Here is a 24,340-nt window from a genome sequence, read left to right as displayed (position 1 = left end):
AGCGTACAGAGGGCAGCTACCCGTGCAATTCCGGAACTCCGGGGTTTTTCATACAAAGAGCGACTTGAAAAACTGGACCTCTTTACTCTGTCCTATCGCAGACTAAGGGGAGATCTAATTTTGATGTACAGAATACTGAGAAATGATTTCGGACCTAACTTATTCTCTGTCTTTCCTCTCACTAAATCGGGACACTTTAGAGGACATAGCAGGCGAGTAGAAAGGCCAAGAACGTACAAAATATCCGTGGCATACAGGTTTTCACACCGCGTCATCAATACTTAGAACCTGCTGCCTGAAGTAGTGGTGTCCGCACCTTCAATTGACTCTTTCAAGAGAAGACTGGACACTCACAGTAGCATACTAGAAAAGGAATAACATAGGCCGTTGGCCTTCTCTCCTTACTACACAAATCTTTTAGTGTTATATTGGCTTCGCTGTCTCGAACACTAGTCCAGTTACAACTAAGTTAAAATATTGATGGTCGGCACCACGTAAGAGATGCTAAGGAAAATTCGAAAACGATTCAACATACGTGGTGAAATTTACTTTTTATATATTTGCTGAGATTACTTTATTTGGTTGATCTTACATGTGATTCTATCTAGCTGGCTATGACATTTTGAATTGTCATTCATTAAATCCTAATCTGATAAATAAAACGAGAACTTCAGAAGCAAGGACATTACCCTTCCATCTTCACTCATATGGATACTTAACAGACCACAGGACTATCCCATAGTGTCTATGAGGCTTTATAAAACATTTGATATCAGGCTCTTTATAAACTATGGTAGAATGTGCTCATCAGTGTGATTTAACCACTGATTTTCACTTCTAAGTCTAGTTCTAACTCTTATAAGGTTAGAAAATTTGTGACAGTTTTTTGACTTGTTGAAAACCAGTGACTACACGATATCTTCGTTTTATTATAGAATTTTTGACGATGTCAGTAACAAGGTGCAGAATTCCAAAAAATAAATAGAGTACAAGCATCTTTGATATTCTTCAGAGCGTCGAACTAGCTAAATTATCGGAAGACTTGTATGCATTTCGATCTTCGTTACAATAGTAATCCCTTGGGACATTTAGCGCCCGTTGTTCACTCAAATTAAGTGGAGACAACTAGATGGTCCTAACGGAATACATACATCCACATTCTATCAACTGGTCACAGTAATGCAACGCGAAGACACAAGATCGAATAGGGATGAGCATTTTAAACATGTGTACGTGAAGAGCAAATGACTCATGGAAGAACAGTGAATACGGACGTTATTATTTAACCAACATCAACAAGTACATAGTTAATTTATATAGAAATCGAAAAGTGTACAAATTACAGGCAGTTAATCAGAAATTGCATGAGAGACATATGATTTGCAAGGTGTTTATTAACCGGCAGTGCCTCGTCAAGCCACACTATCCCGAACTCTCAGTTAATGAAAGAAGTAAGTACTCTCATGTGATCTTTTCGGTGCCGTTTAGTAATGGAACGTACTAGTAGATTCCCTATTATTCCGAGTCATATAGGTCACAGTTTTAATGCCACCAGGCGATCTGAGCAAAGTTTATTCTTAAGTCTTAGCAATTTTTGGTTTCTCTTCTACAAGGGTTTCACAGATTGTCTTGAATAAGAGCTCGATACAGGTGGATTAACGTTTCACGACTTTCACTTGAAGAACTTAAGAAAAACGAGTTCCCAAGTCAAAAAACCAAAAGTAATGTATGCTCTATCAAATAAGCAAGTTAGGTTAAACTGCAAACGACATCACGGTGAAACAAAACTACGAATGAACATGTGGTTAAAGAACAAGTAGGCTCTATGATAGCGAATTCGTAAAACAGAAGGTTCGACCGAAGACCCAGGGATATATTATTGGAACCGATGTCATAAGTAACACTGAAATGCAAGATATAATGAAAGATAAAGAAACAAGCTGATACCTCAATACAACTCAGACATCTCACTCAATATCTTAAATTATCAATAATAGTTATCACGAGAAATCAAGCACTCACAAGACACTGAAGTTTCACATTAAACATATACTCTGGATGACGCTATGTTCGAAAACATACCATAATTTTTTACAACGTACATGTAAGTGGATCATCATTACACATCTGCAAACCATAACTAACTCTTCATTGGTATGAAGATATCTTGCCTGCTTTACGAGCTAAGGATCCGCGAAGGTTTTAATGGATACACATTTCGTTTATTACAACGATTCTATCGTTACACTAAACGAGGTTAACTACTGTTCCGAGACAGCAGCTACTCCTGACGCACATGTGTGTTTTCCCTTTCCTAAAACTGTTGAACTTTCTGAAGACTACGTTTTATGCTTCGTGTCCCGTTTAATGTCATGGAATGCTATTAATCTCTCTTGAAAACTAGATGAATGTATAAAATTACCCACAAAGTTTGTGAACTGATAGGTGCTGAAACTCGTAAACAAATGATCACAATTCTGAACAAACACACTGCCTACTCAAGTGGACCCTCAGACCACTTCGAGCTACCTTGAACTGAGCCAACTAACAAGAGGTAGTATTGTAAAGAGCTTACTAGCTAGCAGAGGTTTGAAATCCGATGATACCTCTTCCCCAACGGCTAGTTTCGTTTGTGATCAAATAGATGATATAATGGACAAAACGCTCTATTACGAAGTGAACCACCCGTGGTACATCTAAGACATACTCAAATTGGAAAATGTGTGAGTCAATGATGTCATAAGACTATATAGACCTCCACATCATATCCTATCTGCATAACTTAAATTACACTCTGGAATCTTTAAACTTTATGACGCTAACTCCCTAACTCATTTATCTCCGTGTGAGGGATAGGACTTAATCAAGCTAAACTGAGAATTCCCAAGCATTTGGACTGAATTTTAAGGCTAATCTACCCGGCTACAGACCAATTGAGAAGTGTTCCACTTTGACTTCTACTTAACTAACTTCAATAATCTACCTGCATATACAGTTTCACAACTAGCTGAATACTCAAACATTATAACCAAATTCCATTCACTCGGAAAACATTAGTAGAACTGCTTATTGTAGTCTGGCTTCTTGCCTACAGACATGATTCTCAAGAAGACCCTTTCTACACATACCGTATTCGTTTTCCATAATACAGTGGTGTAAGAGAGTTTGAATCTGAAATCCCCGGCGTTGGGCAAAAGATATAAGACATAGAGCCACAGACCATAAATTTCTATGAAACTACGTGATACCTTTCAACTCGACGACTCCAAACCGTTCTTCGATGACAGTTCTGACACTGAAAGAAGTGAGGTCGCATTGAGCATATCCTCTTCAGAGTTTATGAAATCTGGCCTTCCAGGGCAGGACTGAGACGTATTATAATCCAGTTAGAAACAATGAAGACAGTGAAGCATGGTTGCGCAATGTCCTGGAATGACTGAAGAAAGACTTGATATCGTTGGTTGTCGGATCAGTAGGCCAGAGGTTAGGCCTTCACGAGGGACCAGGGGTCCGTGGTTCGAGTTTTCTATGTGGGACTGTGGATGCGTACTGATGAAGAGTGCCATATCAAGAGGAAACGGCCGCCCGAATCTTCCAAGTTTTCAATGGTGATTTCACATACATCGTTTCACGATTTCAATGCAATCCCTTGACCTTCACAATGCCATAGCAAATTTTACCTTTACTTCCGACCTGCTTATTTAGCAAAGCTTTAACATTCTATATCACTCCACTTCGTCTCCATATTTGCTGCTCTTTGTAGACTCATACGAATTATAACCGAGGATAAGTTCTATTATCAGTTAAAGGCGTTGGACAGTTGTTAGGAGACTGGCAGGATATGTAAACTCGAAGGTTGGAAGTTATGGAACAAAAGGAAGGTGGCGCGGTTAACGAGGAGTCCTTGATAGCATAGCAGAGAGTGGTTACTCTTTCGTGAATTTTCGGGGAAACAACAACCGGCCTCCAGTCAGCTCCAACCTCGACCAGCTGTCACCAGCCAGTTCAATCGGCCTGCTGCTCCGGCAACATCGATCAGACTGTCCTGCCCTCCATGGCAAGTGACGACTGATCCACCAAATGAAGCAGAAGTCCAAAAGAACTCTAACTCTTGAAGCGCTACAAATCGCCGGGCCTAGATGACCTACCCCCGCCCTTTTTTGAAGACGGTAGTGACTTTCTGGTCAAGGGACAGACTACGTTATTTACAAAGGTCTGGGAGCTAGAGATTGTTCTAACATCATGGAATTAGTCGATAGTTGTCCCTATCTTTAAAAATGGTTCACACCGTTTCCGTAACAACTATCGAGGGATAAGTCTACTTCCGATTGCGTCCAAGCTATTGGCTTCCGTCATACTTCGCAGGTTGTTCAAAGCCCGAGAAAGATTGACTCGCGAGAAGCGGGCTGGTTTTTGTTCTGGTCGAGAATGTATTGAACATAACATAACCCTCTGCCAAATGTTAGAACATCGTCATACTTATCAAAGGCCAACAATCGTAGTATTTCTTGACATCAGGGCCTCCTTCGATTCGTTAGACAGGGCAGTTCTCTGGGATTGTCTATTGAAGAAGGGCGTGCCTGAGAAGTTTATTAACATTCTAAAAGCTCTATATACAAACACCTCAGGCAGAGTGAGGGCATACAACTACCTCTCTTCATTTTTCCATTCGAGTAGTGGGGTTAGGCAGGGTTGTCCAATCTCACCATTCCTCTTCAACTTTGCCATCGATGACATTCTGGAAACAGCTCTGATGGATGTAAGTAATGGTGGTGTGGATCTGTTGCCCGGAGAAAGACTTCTCGACCTTGAGTATGCGGACGATATTGTCTTACTGTGCGACAATGCCCAAGGCATGCAATCCGCACTTAATCAGTTGGCAATCAGTGTCCGTAGGTATAGTATGTGCTTCGCATCTTCGAAGTACAAAGTACTTCTACAAGACTGGCAGGATTCTAATCCTCTACTCACCCTGGATGGTGAGCAGATAGAAATAGTCGAGAAGTCCGTGTATCTGGGTAGCTGCATAAGTGCTGGTGGGGGTGTGAGTGATGAGATTAATACACGTATAGTGAAAGCCAGAGCGGCTTACGCCAGTCTGGGTAGTTTTTGGAGCCTTCGTGATGTCATTCTGGCTGTAAAAGGTCGGATCTACAACGGGTCGGTGAGAGCAGATCTGCTCTATGCTTATGAAACCTAGCCTCTCCGAGTTGAGGATGTGGCTAGAGACCTTATTAGATATGACTCAGAATAGAAGCCAGTGGCAACCCTGCTGTAAGCTTCTTTTACTTTCTTCATAAAATGTGACTTTAACTTCTTGAACTGAAAGAATTCTTTCTGGTTGTACCTTTCTGTTTCCTCCGTTATTATTATTATTATCTCACCACCGTACACTAATTTTTGGTCGTTATTGTTCCTTTTTCTTTTCACACGCACCTTACATTGTTTATCTTTATATTTCCGTAACCAACAAAACTATGAACCTGTATAGATCGATGTAAGCGGATTGGATGCAAGTGCAATCAAGCACCACACTGAGTTGGGTTTAAGGCAAGCTACAAGTCCACCGAACAGTATAAGTGAGTATTGTAAGAAAGGAAAGCTCTCTCTTGAGGTTTCAATCAATGTTACACTCATAAGCATTGAGTTTTTACAGAATCGTTGCAACCATCTTAGTTACTTTAGACTACTCATGTAGACTTGATTTTTAATAACAAATGTAGGTTCTTACTCGAAGAATTTGTACAAAATTTGCGTAAGACTTAAAAACTTGGTGGCCAAAGTAAACAGAAGAGTTAGTGACAGAAGCCGTATTGTCTACTACAGGGGGACATTTTATATCATATGACCCACTAACTGCAATAAATATGGTGTCACTGAGATACGATGTCAAGCTGATGGTTCCCATTGAGTAGCATTCAAAGACGTGAGGTATGATGGTTTGCGTTCTTCAATAAACAACTCTGCTAATCTGTTACCTCAGCCGTATCAACCAAAATGCCTAAACCCCTCTTTACGGTTAAAAATGAACCCTTCGACGACTTGGAAGCATAAAAAATATTCTTACCCCTAAAGTGTTGTTTATCGCTAGTTCTAGATAAAGTAACACTAGGCTTCCTTTAAGATGGTGTGTTATTTTGAAAAGTTTGGGTGTTGAGTAATTTCCTGACATCCTGGAATGAAACAATGATTGTACCAATCGTTAAAAAATGCATACGTCATCTATACCTTAGATGTAGGAAGACAAATCTACTTCCCATTGCGTTCAAAATTTTGGCTTCCGTCCTACTGCCCAGATTGTTCAAAACTCAAATAATTGACTTATGAAAAGCAGGAGGGTTTTGTTCTGGTCGTTGATGTACTCCTCATATTATCACCCTTTGCTAAGCGTTAAAACTCCTCCATACTTACTACAGGTCAACAACCGTTATATTTATTGTTACTAGAGATGGCTCTGATTCAATGGAGAAAAATATTCCCTGAACCAGGTGTGGAGCCTTCTTTATGCTAACCTAGTTCTGACAGGTGATGTTGACACTGCGGCGATAAGAGCACTTTCACTTTGTTTGCGAAACATGGCACATCTAATCTGAAGACGTTGGGAAACTCCATTTTCGACCATCATTGTCTCCAAAGGATGGTTAACGCCCATTTGCAATGCCGTTTTAGTAATCACGTTATTCGGAAATGCATGTTCTTATTCAGTGACGGGAAATCAGTTGGTGTCACCATCCCAAAATACGGACTATGGTTTCTTAAACATATGTTACGAATATCGTCTCAGAGCCCTCCACATTGTGTATTATTTGACGACACTTGTTTGGAGTGGGAAAAGCCGAGAGTTGATATGGTGCCGTAACATGAATGGAAGCTGTGTATAACTAACACCTGTCAAACTATCACGTACCCCTGGTTTCAGTCCTAGGGATAGCATGACTCAGTAGCCTGAGATGTTATCAGATGTGACCCAGAATTTATTTTATTCGTTTACTTAAGCATATGAACATCGGCACAAGAAGACGTTACCCATATCATCCGATTTGTGTAAGGATCGGAATACTGTTTGGGCGCCCAAACCAAAACAGGTGGTTTTCTTAAGGTGGCGCTCCCGGAGCCTTTGACCTACAGGTCTAGTCCACAAGGCAATGGAGATGTAGTCCCATGGTTGTTGGTGACCAACAATAAGCTCATACGCCATTTGTTCCTTCATAATCCTGGAGCCCATGTGCACCATTGGCTTAGAATCAGGATTTTTCAACTCCCTTATGTGGATATTCCATACCCACCAACTCAGTTAAACCGCTCCATTACCAATTGTGGTAGTCTCTTAGAATCCAAAAAACGAATTTCATGGACTTGACACAGTATCAAAAGACAAAGGTTAAATTTAGTTATATCTACTTTGATGATAAACAACCAACTTCAAGACTTTATATAAAAAAATAAATGGGAAGGCTAAGAAAAGGACGGAAAATTGACTAAAACTAGATACTGACTCGCTGCTTATCCCATACCACAAAGGAAGTTTGAAAGAATCATAATGATCCTAAATCGACATAATATAACAGCGAAAAATAGGGAAAAACTACGGGATCGGGTCTATAAAATCAGATGAACAGACTGTAAGGATAGATATGTAAGTGAGACATCATAGAAACTAAGTTTAAGGGTGAAGTAGCACGAACTTGGTTTGAAGCATATTCATAAATCTTCAGGATATTTTAGACAACTTAAAGGTAAATCAGCGACAGCACTACGTTCTGGAAAAACAGAACACAACTGACTAACATAAAGTAAAAATTTTCAGTGAGGTCTTGAACCTTATATAGAGAGACTGACAGCCGAAACCCTACAAATAAGACCAGACACAAGCAATCGAAATAGAACACATGAAGTACAGTGAGCCACGCCACAGTAACTATTAATTAATAATTAAAATGAATTTCATATACTACTCATTTTCAATTGTATGTTTGTGAACAACAGTGACGTGCATCCACTTGTTCTAATATGTTTTCATCTCTGGATATATCTTAAACAAACAGTACGTTTAACATAACAGCTAAAACATACTAATTTAATAATTTCAAACTTCCGACTATCAACCGTATTGCATAATTTTGTCCTAGATCATATCTTAGGTCACTGGGTTTTTTTTTCCACATCAGATCTGGAGACAAACACATGCATTACTTCTCGTACCACAATTTCAGTGAATTTTATACTAAATGATTTCCCTTCGCAATTGAATAAGCCCGATATTCAACATTTTAACATGATTGGACAATTGTTTAGTATACAGTCATTTTGTAAACCTTTTCTATAATCTTGATTTCAGACTATTACCCTGAAAAAGTTCGAATCAAACTGTTAAGTGAAAAGTACTTACAATATGATTGTCGTTTTAATTAATAAAACTAATTAGACAATCCAAAGTATAATATTCTTAGACAATTAAAGTTAGTTCTGAATATGATCAGTAATTAAACAGTGAATATCAGGAAAAAATATTTCACCATGATCAAGTCACCTAGTATTTAAAATTTATCTTAACTTTCAAAAAATAGTCAAATTTTGAAGAGAAAGAATGTTGTATTTGTAAAATCTTAACGAATGAATTTGAAGTAACATTTCGTCTGGTAATCTAGTTCAAACTTTCTCAAGGAAATATAATCAAACATCGGAATTAGTATCAGAAGGGGTTTTTTGTGTGGATATTATAGTAATTTCAGTAGTTGAGATCGTGAGTCAATTGAAACTAGGAAAACCTGGATGCAATGAACGAACACTTCGTCGTATTGTGGGACTCCTCAGTAGTGCGCATCCATGATCTCACCTCACGTGATTCAAACTCAAGATCTATCAGTCTCGCACGCGAACTCTTAACCTCTAGATCACATCAAAATTATCAAATATAAATCATGTACCTATTTATATTCAATAATTTTGATGTTTGATTATGTTTTCTTGAAATAAGCTTGAACCAAATTATTAGACGAAATGTTGGATTTACTTCAACAAATTCATTCGTTAAGATTTTACGAATACAACATTCTTTCTCTTTATAATGTCTCACATCAACTTGGTGAGCCAAATACTGTGAAACTATTGAATCAAATTTAGACGAAAGTTCTTATAAATAGTCGAATTTTCTATAAAAAAAGTCCTTCAAATAACTTGAAGTTCACTTGGAGTTTTGGCCAAAAATATCAAGGAAGCGAAACGTCACATGCAGAGGTTCTGATTTGTTTGCTGCTACACTGCTACTATGTTTAGTAGCATTCCAGAATCTTCTAGCAACCCAAGGACATTTAAAATATCATAAAAACCCTATATTTTCTGTATTAAAATGAACCTTGGAGTAAACTACTTCACGCATACTTTGAGTCTTCTCTCTCGTGTTCAGGTCACTGTATAGTTCTAGCTTGGGGGTTACAGAATAGCTTAGGAGACGAATATAGCGTTCAATCCGCAAGACTTATCAGTGATCATCAGTTAATTGAAGCTAGACCACCATATGAAAAACCTGGAAGCACTGGACGGCCGTTTTGTCCTAACTTAGGACTCCTCAGTAGTGCGCATCCACGAACCCGCCTCGTGGGACTCGAACGCAGAACCTATCAGCCAGAACCCCGCAAGGTGGGGTCATGGATGCACACTGTTGAGGAGTCCCACAATAGAATGAAATGGATGTCCAGTGCATCCAAGTTCTCCATGGTGGTCTAACATCAATTAACTCATGATCTCAACCATTGAAATTACTACAATCTCCACAAAACCTCTTCTAATAAAAATGATATCAATATAGAAGTATTTATGTATATGTGTAAAATAATATTATTCAATATTGAATATGTGATTAACCATGGTGGAATTAATTATGCATTAAACTTGAGTTGCTAAGCCAACTTATTGATTTCTTGATATATTAGTACAATGAACAAAGTTTATGTAAAGATTTTTTTATTTTTTATACCATTAAAGAAAAATATTTGAAAAATGATTGGTTAGATTCTTTACAGTGAAAATAAAGTGTACCTATTAGAAAATCTTAATGTTTCTTTTGGGGGGGGTAGTATGGGTAACTTGGGTCTAAATTGAAGCAAGATGAGGTTAAGATCTTTAAACTTAGCATAAAGAAATAGATACAATTTACTGAAGAGGATTCACAATTAATATTTAATTAAGAAATGAATATAATCCGTTATGTTATAAGGAGTCAGTTAGTTAGCTACAATGTAGGACCAGGCAGATAGATGAATCGGTTCAAGTTCCCATACATTATAAGGAGTAAAATATGTGAAATTACTTGTAACGTCAGTTCATAAAATTAACCCCAGAAAATGTCAAATACATAGTGTATTTTATGATTTAACAGTATTGCAGACCGTTTCATTATTTTTACAATAAATCTTTTGTAAGTGATTTTAAATAGTAGAGATCAAAAGTCAGTTGAAGCTAGATCACCATTGGAAAACGTGACAGCACTGGGCGGCCGTTTCGTTCTAGTATGGAACTCCACAGCAGTGCATATCGACGACCCGCCTCATGAGATTCCAACAAAGGATATATTGGTTTCGCGTGCCTATGTTTAACCTCTAGACCACTGAGCTGGCCCTCATCCAACCATGTTAATGTTTAACTTCAACTAATGCACGAAATTGAGCAACACATACACCATTGTCATCAGTGAGTTACTATCTCATAACAGACCCGATTGAACTCCACTAGTCACTGCTTCTCATTAGAAATCCAGGAAAATACCTCTTGAAACCAGTCACTAGTCAGCATACGATGATGATTATTATTATGAGAAGGGTGTTTTGTGGATATTATAGTGATTTTAATAGTTGAGATCATGAATCAATTGAAGCTAGATCACCATGGAAAACGTGGAGGCACTGTACGGTCGTTTCGCTCTAGTATGGGACTCCTGAACAGTGTGTGTATACGATCTCGCCTCGGAAGATTCGAACCCCACTGGTTGTGATCGTGAAAACTTTATAGTTTCATAATTAAAAACAATCACTTTCAATGATCTCTCATCTTTTATCGTATTACACAGTGTTACTGCCTCAATTATTGATGAATATTTCAACATAAGTTTATACTCAAGTCTAATAGGTATAAAATTCGACCGGTATTCATATCAATGCTGAATAAACAGAATAGACTACGTTATGAAACAAACATCTTACTAGACAATTGATCACCAAATTGATATCAACTTATAATTTCAATATTGAGTTTATGGTGAAGTAAAAGGTAACATAAATAAAATATTTCAAGACAGCACTTGATTTAATAAGTAGCATTAAATCACATAGTCTAAATTCTATTACTTTAAACAAACAAGATGTCTCATTGTTCAACGTTTCTATGGTGATTGAACTTGGAGGTTATGAATGATAAATCCAAATCTCTGTTTAAGAGGGGTTTTATGTTTAAAAACAAAACATTTAATCAAATCAATTTTAACCTAAATAGATAATATATGATATATTTTGTATGCTAACGATGCTGGGCATATAAATTATTTACAATTGATTGATCACTTGGTGGTAATCAATGTCATGTATGTCAGATCCTTCTTAGTGCAGATCGAATTTTATCGATCAAGTTGTAATTTGTTGACCAGTTTAGGCGACTTAACATTGCATGCACTATGTTGAAATAAGATGGTAGTTGAAGGTAGTCAACAAGAAAGCCTGGACCTAGGTTTTGTACTACTTGGCACTCTTCAGTAAGGTTTACCTGTAATCTTGATAATACAAGATTCAATTAGATGAATTACTTGCAGTTGTTTATTTTTTATATAGTGTTCTGAAGTTTAAATCACTGGAGAATTTTATCTTCAGAAGTATGTTATAATCATAGACTAAAGTGAAATCTAATTTGCTAATAAAATAATGCGGAAGATATTTAATTAATAGGGGTTGTTTGGATGGAATTATGTTCTCTAAGTTACATGGTCGAATTGAGATGCTTTCATAGTCTTTCCGAATATTGTTATCCTAGTTTTATGTTCCATAAATTCTCTGTGGAAATACTTCATCAACCGAGGTGATAAATTAACTTCATTGAGTGACCAAGAATAAGAACTTATACTTATTTTTAAACTTAAATTAAGTACACTAAGTGTTAGTTTCCTACTATTCCATTTATTATCAACCAAGTGGGAAGTTTCAAAGTAAGGGATTATGTGAACAACTCTTGATGTTACTAAGTTAGAAGTGGTCGAATGGAAACCCTGATTCTAGGTTTCTCACTGTTAAGCATTCTCCAGTAAGGTATACCAACAAGCTTTAGAGAATTCCTATTCCCTACAGCACTTCAATCTGCTTTATCCAGTGTCATAACTAATGATGTTACCGCTGAACTAACCAAACCTTTATTGACCTAGTATAGGACTGAAATATGTAAATTGATTAATTATTGACTAGTGACCTCTATCGTGTTTGTCTAGTTTTCTATTAATTATTGAATTCTGTCGAACATGTTGAGATTTGATAAATTATCTGAGTAACTTGACGTTGAGTGCACTATACTTTGGCGTTGTATTGTCTATTCCAAAGATTTAGTGAAGCTGGGTCACACAAGTTTGACTTACACAGGGAGAGTCAGTTCCTTCAAAAACGATGGTGAAACTTGCTACTTAGCGTTACTCTCTAACTACTTCCAACCACCTAACATTTAAAACACTTACACAAGTGAAAACCCTGCAATTTGATGGATAGAATTTATTCAACACTAAGGACTAGACAAACATGACACTAGTCAATACAATCTTTAAACTGTGTAAGTATTTCATACCAAAACATTAGAGCTGTAATTAAATTTAAGCTTCTCCTGGATCTGTGGTTTATTAGTTGAAATACTTAAACTTTAACTTTAACCGAACTATATATGTAGATAATTATTGGTAAATAAGTTTTCATATTACCTATTTTTCTCGATATTCGTCAACAATACACAGTACACTATTATTCTCATTTATTTATTTATTTATTTTAACACATAGATATTGGTAAAAGGAAGCACCAAATACATATGCACCACACAGATCTCATTTGATATGTGTGAGGGCTGTGATACTGACCGAGTGCCCAAACCAAAGCAGGTAGTTTTCTTAGGGGACCACACCCGGAGCCTTAGACCTGAAGGTCTGATCCACAAGGCAGTGGAAAATCGTGAGGAGATGTACTCCCATGGTAGCCGGTCACCAACCATTGGTTTATACGCCATTTGCCCCTACATAATCCTGGAGCCCATGTGCACCATTGGCTTAGAACCATGATTTTTCAACTCTCTTATGTGGATATTCCATATCCACCAACTCAGTTAAAGCGCCGGACATTCACTTTTCGTCCTCTCAATTTCGTAAACAACACTCCCGCCACGAGAACGCATGCTTCAACCCATAAGATAAAAGGAACACTGAAAGATAAGTATCAGTTGTGAAAGTAGACTGTAGTCTGGAGAGTTGATCCCATAATGTGTTAGTAAATATAACCGCTGCTTAACGCAAATGGTTTTCAGTCAATTGTGACTCAATTTAGATACTGTTAATCTTGAGAGCTACTTAGTCCATATGGCAGTAACAAAGTAGGTTTTATATACTTTTCCTGACTTATATATGCATTTTGAAAATATTTTAAAAATTAAATGAATAGAAGAAATGAAAATTATCTGTCATATACATTAAACCACATCTTCAATTAATCCCATTTATAATCTGCTATAAGTTTAATCAAATGTAATAACAATCTACCCATTAATTATTGAAGAGTAAATAATGTTATACTACTTAACTCTCTACCTGTTAACTGGATTTTACCGACTAACCGATAGAAATGAATACTTGAACCAATCAGCAACTAATTTGAATACTCTTATCTCAGTAGATATTAGCTCCATCACAAGTATTCTAGTAGTAACACTTTCAATAACGATATCATATGATGAATACTCTAACCACTTGAATGAACAATGTCTTCTTTTTTTTGAGAAACTATATATTTCTACGTGATAAGAGATACAAAACCCAAGTGTAGTAATTTCTATCAATTATCACAAACATAGAACATATTATTATTATTATTATCTAGTAGTGATTAACTGTGAAATCCATAGCGCTTATGTTATCTTGTCTGACATAAATTGGTGTAGAAAAATTGAATCTATATTAATCCCTATAGTTCATAGTAAACAATACCGGAAGTATTGTTTAATTTCGAAATAATGGTTCCCTTCATTACAAATCTGTTAACGATATTATCTCATAGTAGCTAATTCAACAAATAATCAAGAAGTCAAAATGTTCAATGTAAAGTTCCTTACTCTTTAATATAAGTTACTTATTTAAAATAATCTTATCACTTTTAACTTTGAAATCATCTACAAGATATTATGGAATAAATTGTATTCGTTTGAATTAAATTTGTTTCAAAGTTTTACTCAATAGTTAAGAAAAGATTGTATTTCTGATGATGTTTCGTGACTTAATGTAAGTCACTTCTTCAGAGTAAATAAATAACCGAATATTAAATTAACACAAGGTGGAACTGATACAAGTGTGAAAGTGAGGATCGGAAAAGCAAGAGCAGCATATTTACAACTTAAGAACATCTGGAACTTAAAGCAACTATCTACCAACCAACAACAAAATCAGAATTTTCAATACAAATGTCAAGACAGTTCTACTGTATGTGGCGGAAACTTGGAGAACTACGAAAGCCACCAACCAGAAGATACAGGTGTTAATTAACAGCCGTTTATGTAAAATATTTCGGATCTTTTGGCCAGACACGATCAGCAACAACCTACTATGGGAGAGGACAAACCAGATCCCAGCGGACGAAGAAATCAGGAAGAAGCACCGGAAGTGGATAGGACACACATTGAGGAAAGCACCCAACTGCGCCACAAGACAAGCCCTCACAAGAAATTCTCAAGGCCAAAGGAGAAGAAGATCAAAGAACACATTACACCAAGAAATGAAGACAGACATGAGAAAAATGAACGAAAATTGAATAGAACTAGAAAGGAAGGCCGACGACAGAGTGGGTTGGAGAATGCTGGTCGGCGGTCTATTCTCCACTGAGAGTGATAGGCGTCAGTAAGTAAGTAAGTAAGTAAATTAACACAAGTTTAGATAGTACTCATTAGGGTATAACAAAAATATTACTATTAACTCTTAACTTAATGCTCAACGTATTTGAAACTATCAAGTCCAACTGTGGTATTAATACCTAGTTAAAAAAAGAGGTTTTTGAAAGACTTTATTTGGTCACTAAGATATGAATTACGTCACATGATACTCAAAAGTAGTAGATTTAATCAAAGAATAAATTGACAAGGTATACTGATGAGCATGATATAGTAAGTAGACTCTTGTTTTCAATGATTCAATAGATTATATTAGTTTATAATAAACACATAAAAACGAGAAATATCTGTCCATTATTATTCAGCTTGCAGTAGTTTCTGATATAGTATTGATATGAATCAATAGTTAGAAAACGAAAATATATCATTCGATGTAACTTTTGAAATAGAAAAGTTTAAAACATTGGACAGTTAGCTCATTGTAGTATGAGACCTGGTCTCGTTTATTAGTGCCTAATCCTGAGAGCCGAGTCCTGGGATTCTAACCAGAAGTCATGATCAATGGAATTCAACCATGTCAGATGTGAGGTACTTACCCACTAATAGTATTGGAAGATTATTTTTGCTATACCGCGAAATAACTAAGTTTAGACATATAAACTAGTGAATACTGACTCAATGGTTTAAAGGTTAAGTTTACACAATGATAATATAAAGGTATTGAGTTCACTTCTTATTGGGATCATGAATGACTACTACTGATGAGTCCTATACTTAAACAAAACAACTATTCAATGACTTTTAATTTTCTGTAATTGTCTAATAAAGGTCATTCCATGATAAAAATCATATAATTCAACAATTTCCAAAAATACTTCCTTCATACACTTTGAACTTATGGAATTTTACAAAACACGTCACAATTTTCCCAAATCTATCTCTTTTTTTACATAATAAGATCAGTATCATAGATAGGTAAAACACAAAATTATTAATTTAATAGTCAGTTGAAGCTAGATCACCATGGAGAATCTGGAAGCACTCGATGGCTGCTTCGTCCTAGTATGGGACTCCACAGTAGTGTATATCCACGACCCGCCTCGCGAAATTTCAACCCAAGGCCTATCAGTCTCGAGCGCGGACGCTTAACATTTAAATCACTGGGCTGGCCGGCATCCGACGATGTTAATGTCTAGCTTCAACTAATCCACAGAATCGAGTGACATATCCATCATTATCTTAAGTAACTTACTATCTCACAACAAACCCAGTTTAACTTTACTGGTCACTGCTTCTCACTAGAACCTCTTGAAGCCAGTCACTAATGAGCATATGATGATTATAATTAGTGCACTGCTGGGGAGTCTCATACTAGGACGAAACGGCCATCCAGTGCTTCTACGTTTTCCATAGTGATCTAGCTTCAATTGATTCATGATCTCAACTATTAAAATCACTATAATATCCACAAAACACCCTTCTCATAATAATAATCATCATCGTATGCTGACTAGTGACTGGTTTCAAGAGGTATTTTCCTGGATTTCTAATGAGAAGCAGTGACTAGTGGAGTTCAATCGGGTCTGTTATGAGATAGTAACTCACTGATGACAATGGTGTATGTGTTGCTCAATTTCGTGCATTAGTTGAAGTTAAACATTAACATGGTTGGATGAGGGCCAGCTCAGTGGTCTAGAGGTTAAACATAGGCACGCGAAACCAATATATCCTTTGTTGGAATCTCGAGAGGCGATATCGTAAATGCACACTCGTAAAGAGTCCAACAATAGGACCCCTATTTGATTATAAAATTATTACACAAAAAAAAAAAATATTATTCTCATAATAAATTGAAAATAATTTTCCGTTAATTCTTAAACACAAACCAACCAACCGACCCAAAATGACTATAGATTAATACAATATACTTACTATTATGACGATTTTGTAAATGAACACTTTTATTCCGTTTAATAAAATTTGGAAAATATTTTGATTCTTTAGTGTTTACTGAAGTTTTAGGCATGTTTTGTTTTGTTTTAATTTAATTTAATATAAGATACATTGAATTAGATTTTGAAATAATCCACTTATAAAAGAGATTCAAATGAATTGTATTCAATCAATTGAATAGAGAAAACCAATATATTCAATAATTTTAGTTTAGGTTGAATATTCAATGAAATAGGAATAGTAATAATAATAATAATAATAATAATAATAATAATAATAATAATAACAATTCAATGAATATATTAACATTCATACTACTATTCGTACATGATTATATAAAACTTATATGCATGTGTAAAAGGTACATGGTTATTTGTTTTGTTTGTTTCATTTCGTTTCGGTTTTTTCTTCTTTTGTTTTAGTTTTTGTTTTTGGTTAATCACAAATAGAAACACATGAAAACTTTATTTGTTATTAGTGACTATCAGTTTATATATGTAACCTTACTATATATTTCAATTTATATCATTGACAAGTTCAGGGTTATTTTAAACATATATATATACATATATATATATACACACACACACATACATACATACATACATACATACATACATGCACACTAAATATAAGTATATAAGAACATAGATACTAGATGACATTTATTGTGTGTGTGTGTGTGTTTGATGATATGACATAACAACTTTTGATACGAAATGATATCGGGGTTGCTTTGTTTTTTTTTGTTTTGTTTTTTTTCCATATTTTTCATGATAATAATATGAGCATGACTGATTCTTTAAAAGTAGTGATCACCTTGAATCATGTAAATGTTTCAAAATCGAAAAATTATGCATAACAATAATTTACATTTAGAATAATGTATACATATGTATATATTCGATAGAAACTATATAGAATGTTGATTATATTATTCATGTACTTGTGTGTACAAAACGAGAAATGACAAAACTGATATGAATTTTTTTCAGAATGGGTTTTGTGGAGAGTTTTTTTTTAGAAATTTCACAGGTGGATGCGCACTGCTGAGGAGTCCCATACCAGGACGAAACGGCCGTCCAGTGCTTCCAGGTTTTCAATGGTGGTCTAGCTTCAACTGACTCATGATTTCAACCTGTGAAATTTCTAAAAAACTCTCCACAAAACCCATTCTGATAATAATCAACTGCTCATTAGTGACTGACTTCAAGAAAAACTTTTGGAGTTCTAGTGAGAAGCCGTTACCAGTGGAGTTCAACCGGTCTGTTGTGAGATAATAACTCATTGAAGACAATGGTGTACGGTGGCGTAACTTCGTGGATTGGTTAAAGTTAGACATTAACACCGTTGGATGCCGGCTCAGTGGTCCAGTGGTTAAGTGCTCGCGCGCGAAGCCAGTAGGTCCTGGGCTCGAGCCCCGCGTGGTGCGGGATCGTGGATGCGCACTGCTGAGGAGTCCCATACCAGGACGAAACGGCCGTCCAGTGCTTCCGCGTTTTCAATGGTGGTCTAGCTTCAACTGACTCACGAATTTTTCTTTGGTATCTGTCCATAGTTTATCGAATATATATATAGATATAGATATGTCAGAAGGATTGAGATCATGAGTCAATGAAAGTTAGATTATCATAGAAAATCTGGAAGTATTGAGTTCGAATCCTGTGGATAGGATTGTGGATGAGTAGTACGAATTACAAATGAAATGGCCATCCAATACTTTCAGGTTTTCCATGATGATCTAACTTTAATTAATTCATGAATTCAATTATCAAATTTTGAAATTGTTTTTTTCTTCATAAATACACTTTTATGATAGTTATAACAATAGTACATTAGATAGTGATAGTTTTTGTTAATCATTGTGAATAACATTTAGTTACTTACTAATTTCATTGTCAGAGAAGTTCTATTCACTGCCTTCATGTGGGTGGGAGTGTTGTTTACAAGATTGAGATAATGAAAAACAAATGTCCAGCACTTTATCCGGATTGGTGGATATACAAGATTCACCTATGGGAGTTGGAAAACGCTGATTCAAAATCAATGGTGCACATGGGCTCCAAGATTCTGAGGTGACAAATGGTGTATGAACCAATTATCGGTCACCAGTTACCATAGGACTTCATTTCCTGACGTTGCTCCACTCCCTTGTGGATTAAACCTTTAGGTCAAAGGCTCCGGATGTGATCCCCTAAGAAAACTACCTGTTTTGGTTCGGGCAGCCGGACAATATCTCAGCCCTCGCACAAATCGAATGACTTATGTCGCGCATATGTATTCGGTGTCCCTTTGTACTAATATTTATGTGTTCAAATAAACTAAATAAAATACTAACTCATCAAAGTTTATATCATACAATTGAAATATTTCATATTACTCAGTATTTTATAAATAATTTGACATGAAATGACAATAACTAGGAACTAATGAAAGTGTTTATCTAGTCTATTTCCACTGATAATACAAATTAAACATTAATGGGGATTAGTAAATGACTTCCCTGACAAACTATCATCGCTTAAAGAACCATATAACATCAGAAATCCCTGAATACTTTACAAGCCCAAATTCAAGGACATTATAAGAGATGAAACTCAAAGTCTAAAATCAACCAATCTTAGAGTAGAGACAGTTAATACCAGTATGACAATAAGTTGATTACTCTATAGCCCTAATTGATGCAGCTCTCAAGATAATGCGGAACATCGGATTTTGACCTATTGGTCAATGATACCATGCTAACGCTAATATCTGAAGGCCCTAGGTTCAACATCAGGTAGATCTTTAAGCTTGTGTTACCTAGAAGCCTGAAACTTATAACGGAGTGGTTGTCTAGTAATTATTAAATTTCTTTAGTTCTTCAACTAATTCCAGTAAGTTTCAAATTAACTGAGCTTAAGATCATAAGAGATGCTTATTATCCTTTAATAAAGGTTGATATCTACTAGAGATATATATCATCTCACTAGATAACAGTTATCTAAAAATTTATAAATAAATCATAAAGTGAAAGTATACACTAATTAGGTTATTTAATCATTATGAATATGAACTCATGTATCTTTTCAAAGTTTCATGTATTAAAAACTAGGTCGAAACATTTAGTTGAAGGTTCGTGTTTCATATATCAATATGATAGTAATGCTAATTTTGAATCCTATTTACTCCCGTAACATTCAACTTGATCCTAAATACTTGTTCTCCTCTATTGATTTATGATTTATTTTGATCTCATTCATTATACTACACTTGATAAGTCAATAAGTTATAACAAGTGAAATTCTCTTCATCTGACTACTAATTAAATTCATTTAAAATGTAAGATATGATTAGTAAATTTTAAAACTTTTTAATTAGATGAGAGTTAGTGTTACTATACGGAAGTCAGTCATATGTCAGTTAGCCAGTCACAACGTAGAATTTCGTGCGTATGTACGTACATCAGCTCGACTTGCTATACCACATTAGCACAGAGATGCAGTTGTCGATTCAAATCCCATCGTGTTAGAAGTTGTAAGAGTATAAGTAGTAATCGGAAACATTAGGGTTTGAAGATATTACTCAAGGAGTATAATCGAGTGAAATAAATTTAGAAAGAAAATAAAGGATACGAAGAATTCAGAAGATTAGAATTTGGGAGAACACAAAGAGTGGATGCACCTGCGCGATTGCAAACGATTTTGAGACATGTCATTCAAGGTCTCTAACTATCAGTTGCTTCCAACTCGCGGATCTCAACCAGGTAGTCTACACCTACCAACATGGCTTAGTCCACTTGGCAATGACTTTATGGATTTGTGCTATGTTTTGGTCTGGCCGCCCCTCTATGAAAGTAAATGCCCTCAAGATTTATTCAATTCAATCCCTAATCATCAATTACATAAATCAGAAAATTTTAGATGGCTGCTTCATTAAAATTTAAGAATTTTAAAAACATAATTTATCTCAAAAATCAAATAACAAAACATTCAAATTTCGAGACCAGAACGATAAATTTCAGTTATTGTATCAAAATAATTAAAATTGTCATTACGAGGTTGTGGTGATTGCCAAATTTCAACAAAATCATCAACCAACACAAGCTAGATCACCATTGGGAAACTGTAATCATTGGGTAACCGTTCTGTTTTAGTGGCCGGGAATCGAACCCAGGGCTTTCGGTCTCACTTGTGAACGCCCAACTTGTAGACTATTGGAGCGGCATACACTGGTGCTAATGTTTAACTTCAGTAGTCTAGGAGTTAAGCGTTCATGTACAAGACTGAAAGTTCTTGGTTCGACACCCACGTATAGAGTTGTGAGTCCCCACCATTCAGATGTCTTATACTAGGACGAAATAACTAACCAGTGCCTCCAGGTTTTCACTGGCGGTTTAACCTAGATAAGTTTCATAATTTCAATGATGATTAAGATCTAGTAGTTGAATTCATAAGTCCATGGAAGCTAGACCACTATAGAAAACCTGGAAGCACTGGATGGCCGTTTCGTCCCAATGTAGGACTCTACAGCAGTGAGCATCCACGACCTCACCTTGTGAAATTAAAACTCAGAACCTATCAGTCTCGTGCTCGAGAGATTAACCTCTAAACCGTTGAACCGGCATCCAACTGAAATCATTAGATGGATTATACATCAATTCATAAAATGTAACTTTGATACTCAATGTAGTAGCAAAATATTCTGATATAAATGAACCAAAATCGACCTACCTATTTACGAAAACTTAGATTTCTAATAAGAATTAAAATATTATCACTAACAGCAACTATAAATCTATGATACAATTTTGTTTTTTAATCTAAATCTGATTAATTGAATAGAAATTAAATAAAGATGGATAGTGGCTAGCAATGGAATCCAGGATACGCGTTTCAAACAAACGGCACTCAATTCGAATCCCAGAGTGAACACGAACTCTAGGATGCAAATACATCCAGCCGACAAGTCTCAAATAGGACGAAACACGCATCAAACTAGACTCCACTGTTAGTCACTATCCATCTTTACTTCAAAACCTTATGACTTAAGGCTATATCAAAGCAATCAGCACAGGATACATATAGAATTGTACACAACAATACAATATATCATTGACTTACATTTTATATTATCATTACTTAAACGTTGATTTGAAGATTTATAATTGGATGTATTATTTCTTCGAAGCTATCCAATATTCATATAAAAGAATTATATTTCTTAAAAGAATATATATACTTACAAATTTATAAATTCCTTGACTTTTATTTTGTTCCATTTTCATTATTCTCAATAAAATCCTTTAAATCGATTAGATGAATGGATGAAAATTATAATTTTTCTCTTTTTTTTCTTTTTTCTTTTTCTTTTTTCTTTTTTTTATGAGAAAGAAAGGGATATCTTTTACACTATATGATCAATTCGTTTTTTTTTAATTTTTGTTTTCCTTTTTTTGTTTTTTTCTTGTTGTTTTTGTTGTTGTGGTGGTGGTGGTTGTTGTTGTCTTAAAAATGTTAATTCAAAGAAACGGATCTTTATTTAAAATAGATTTATTAAATGATCAATGGATCACTTAGTAACATATCACATTATTTAATATTACAAAAAATGATATAGATATCAAATGAAAGTATTAGACTAATAATGTAATAGTATTAATAATACACCAATATACTTTTGTATAAATGTGCACAAATCTATTTATATATGTGTTATCATTACATTCAGATATAAATGTATATATAGATAGATATAGGTATAAGCATAAATCATATTGTCATGACATTTCATTGAAACCAATCAACACATTGACAAATGAATATTATTACATCTAATAGAATAGATAGGAAATGACAATTATATGGTTTGTTTTACATACTTCACTATTGATGTATTTGACCTTTGAACATTTAAACAAAAAATATTTTAGGGATATTTTAGTATTAAACAATTCTAGTCATTGTATATTAAGTAATACTATTTGATGATTTTTATTAATAATTGATTGATCATTGGATAGTGATCAGTGTTATGTATGTCAGGTTCTTGTTAGTGCAGATCGATTCCCTATCGATCAAGTTGTAATACGGTTACCAGTTTAGGTGATTCAACATTGAGTGTACTATGTTGAGATAAGATGGTAGTTGGAGGAACTGATATACATGACACTGATTACCAACCGATGATCAATCAATTGTAAATATATCTTAGTTCTATAGAAAGTCAGTCACTGCCAGGATAGCTCAGTGGTGAAGCTAAGTGACACAGGATTGAGTCCGTTAAGGGTCATCAGCTTCCTCAAGATTAGAGGTACACCTTGCTGACGAGTACCAAGTAGTATGGAACGTACGTCCAAGGTTTCCTGTTGACTATCTCCAACCCCCATCTTATGTCGACTATTTTTATTTACTAAATGAATTCATGAATCGATCTAAGCTAGATCACTATTGAAAATCTGGAAGCACTAGATGGCCATTCTATTCTAGCATGGGATTCCTCAACAGTGCACATCCACAATCCCTCACCAAGGGGAATCCAATCCACAGACTTCGGTCTCTCACGAGAATGTTTAACCTCTGTTAATGTGCCACCGTCCATTAATTGTCTGAGGTAGAGATATCTGTCTCTACCCGACACGGAATAGACTTCACTGATTACAGCTTCTAACTAGAACTCCAAGAAATTCATCTTGAAGCTAGTCACTAGTGAGCACATGATGTTTATTATCAGAATGGGGGATTGTATATAGTGTATAAACCTTGGATAATGATTCAAAATTCTATATACGATTTGTTTATTATAATATTTCAGTAAAGATATGTGAAATGCGATAATTGATGAAGTTATTTTCTGGGGACTTTTAAAATTAGTGCTTATCATGTCATTTTAGTTTTGACCAATTAAAATTCACATGTGTGAATCTGAATCTAATGAAACTAAATTATCCCAATATTATTAAGGATATCTGATTTTTTACTCAGTCGTTATGACCGTCATCAAAACGATACTAATTTAAATCAATATTTTGAAATAAATTATACATATGTAGGGCCAGTGAAATGTCATTGAGCTCTAACCAAATCGTCCGGCAGTTGAGTCACTGAATATCGAACAGTTCATCGATTCCCATCATGATCAAAGACATTCAACGCGCCTCAGTTAATCGTACGCCATGGACTCGTTCTTACTAATATATTTCCATAATAACATCCTTTGTGTTATAAGGTCTTCAAAGCAGTCGTAGTACATTGATACGTCGAAGAGGTAATGCACGTTAGGTGCTGACCGCGAGATGTGA

At 35.4% G+C, this 24,340-nt stretch overlaps 1 protein-coding gene across 2 annotated transcripts in view; it reads right to left on the bottom strand.

Moving 5' to 3' along the window:
* Positions 1–22,955, bottom strand: part of PKA-C1_1 (cAMP-dependent protein kinase catalytic subunit 1) — a 72,994-nt gene extending 50,039 nt beyond the window's left edge. The window contains exons 1-2 of one of the 2 annotated variants that reach the window (XM_051210245.1): positions 22,286–22,955; positions 22,164–22,230 (exon numbers count right to left, since the gene is read on the bottom strand). In XM_051210245.1, coding sequence (XP_051070215.1) covers positions 22,164–22,230; positions 22,286–22,327 — 109 coding nt within the window. In that variant the 5' untranslated portion in view covers positions 22,328–22,955. Of the gene's footprint in view, positions 1–22,163 lie in introns of both variants that reach the window. The other variant, XM_035732225.2, reaches the window with a different exon arrangement.
* Positions 22,956–24,340: the final 1,385 nt, after the last annotated feature.

The sequence above is a fragment of the Schistosoma haematobium genome, chromosome ZW (genome assembly GCF_000699445.3).
Source record: "Schistosoma haematobium chromosome ZW, whole genome shotgun sequence".
Classification (NCBI taxonomy): domain Eukaryota; kingdom Metazoa; phylum Platyhelminthes; class Trematoda; order Strigeidida; family Schistosomatidae; genus Schistosoma; species Schistosoma haematobium.
This window is presented reverse-complemented; position numbering and strand designations above follow the sequence as displayed.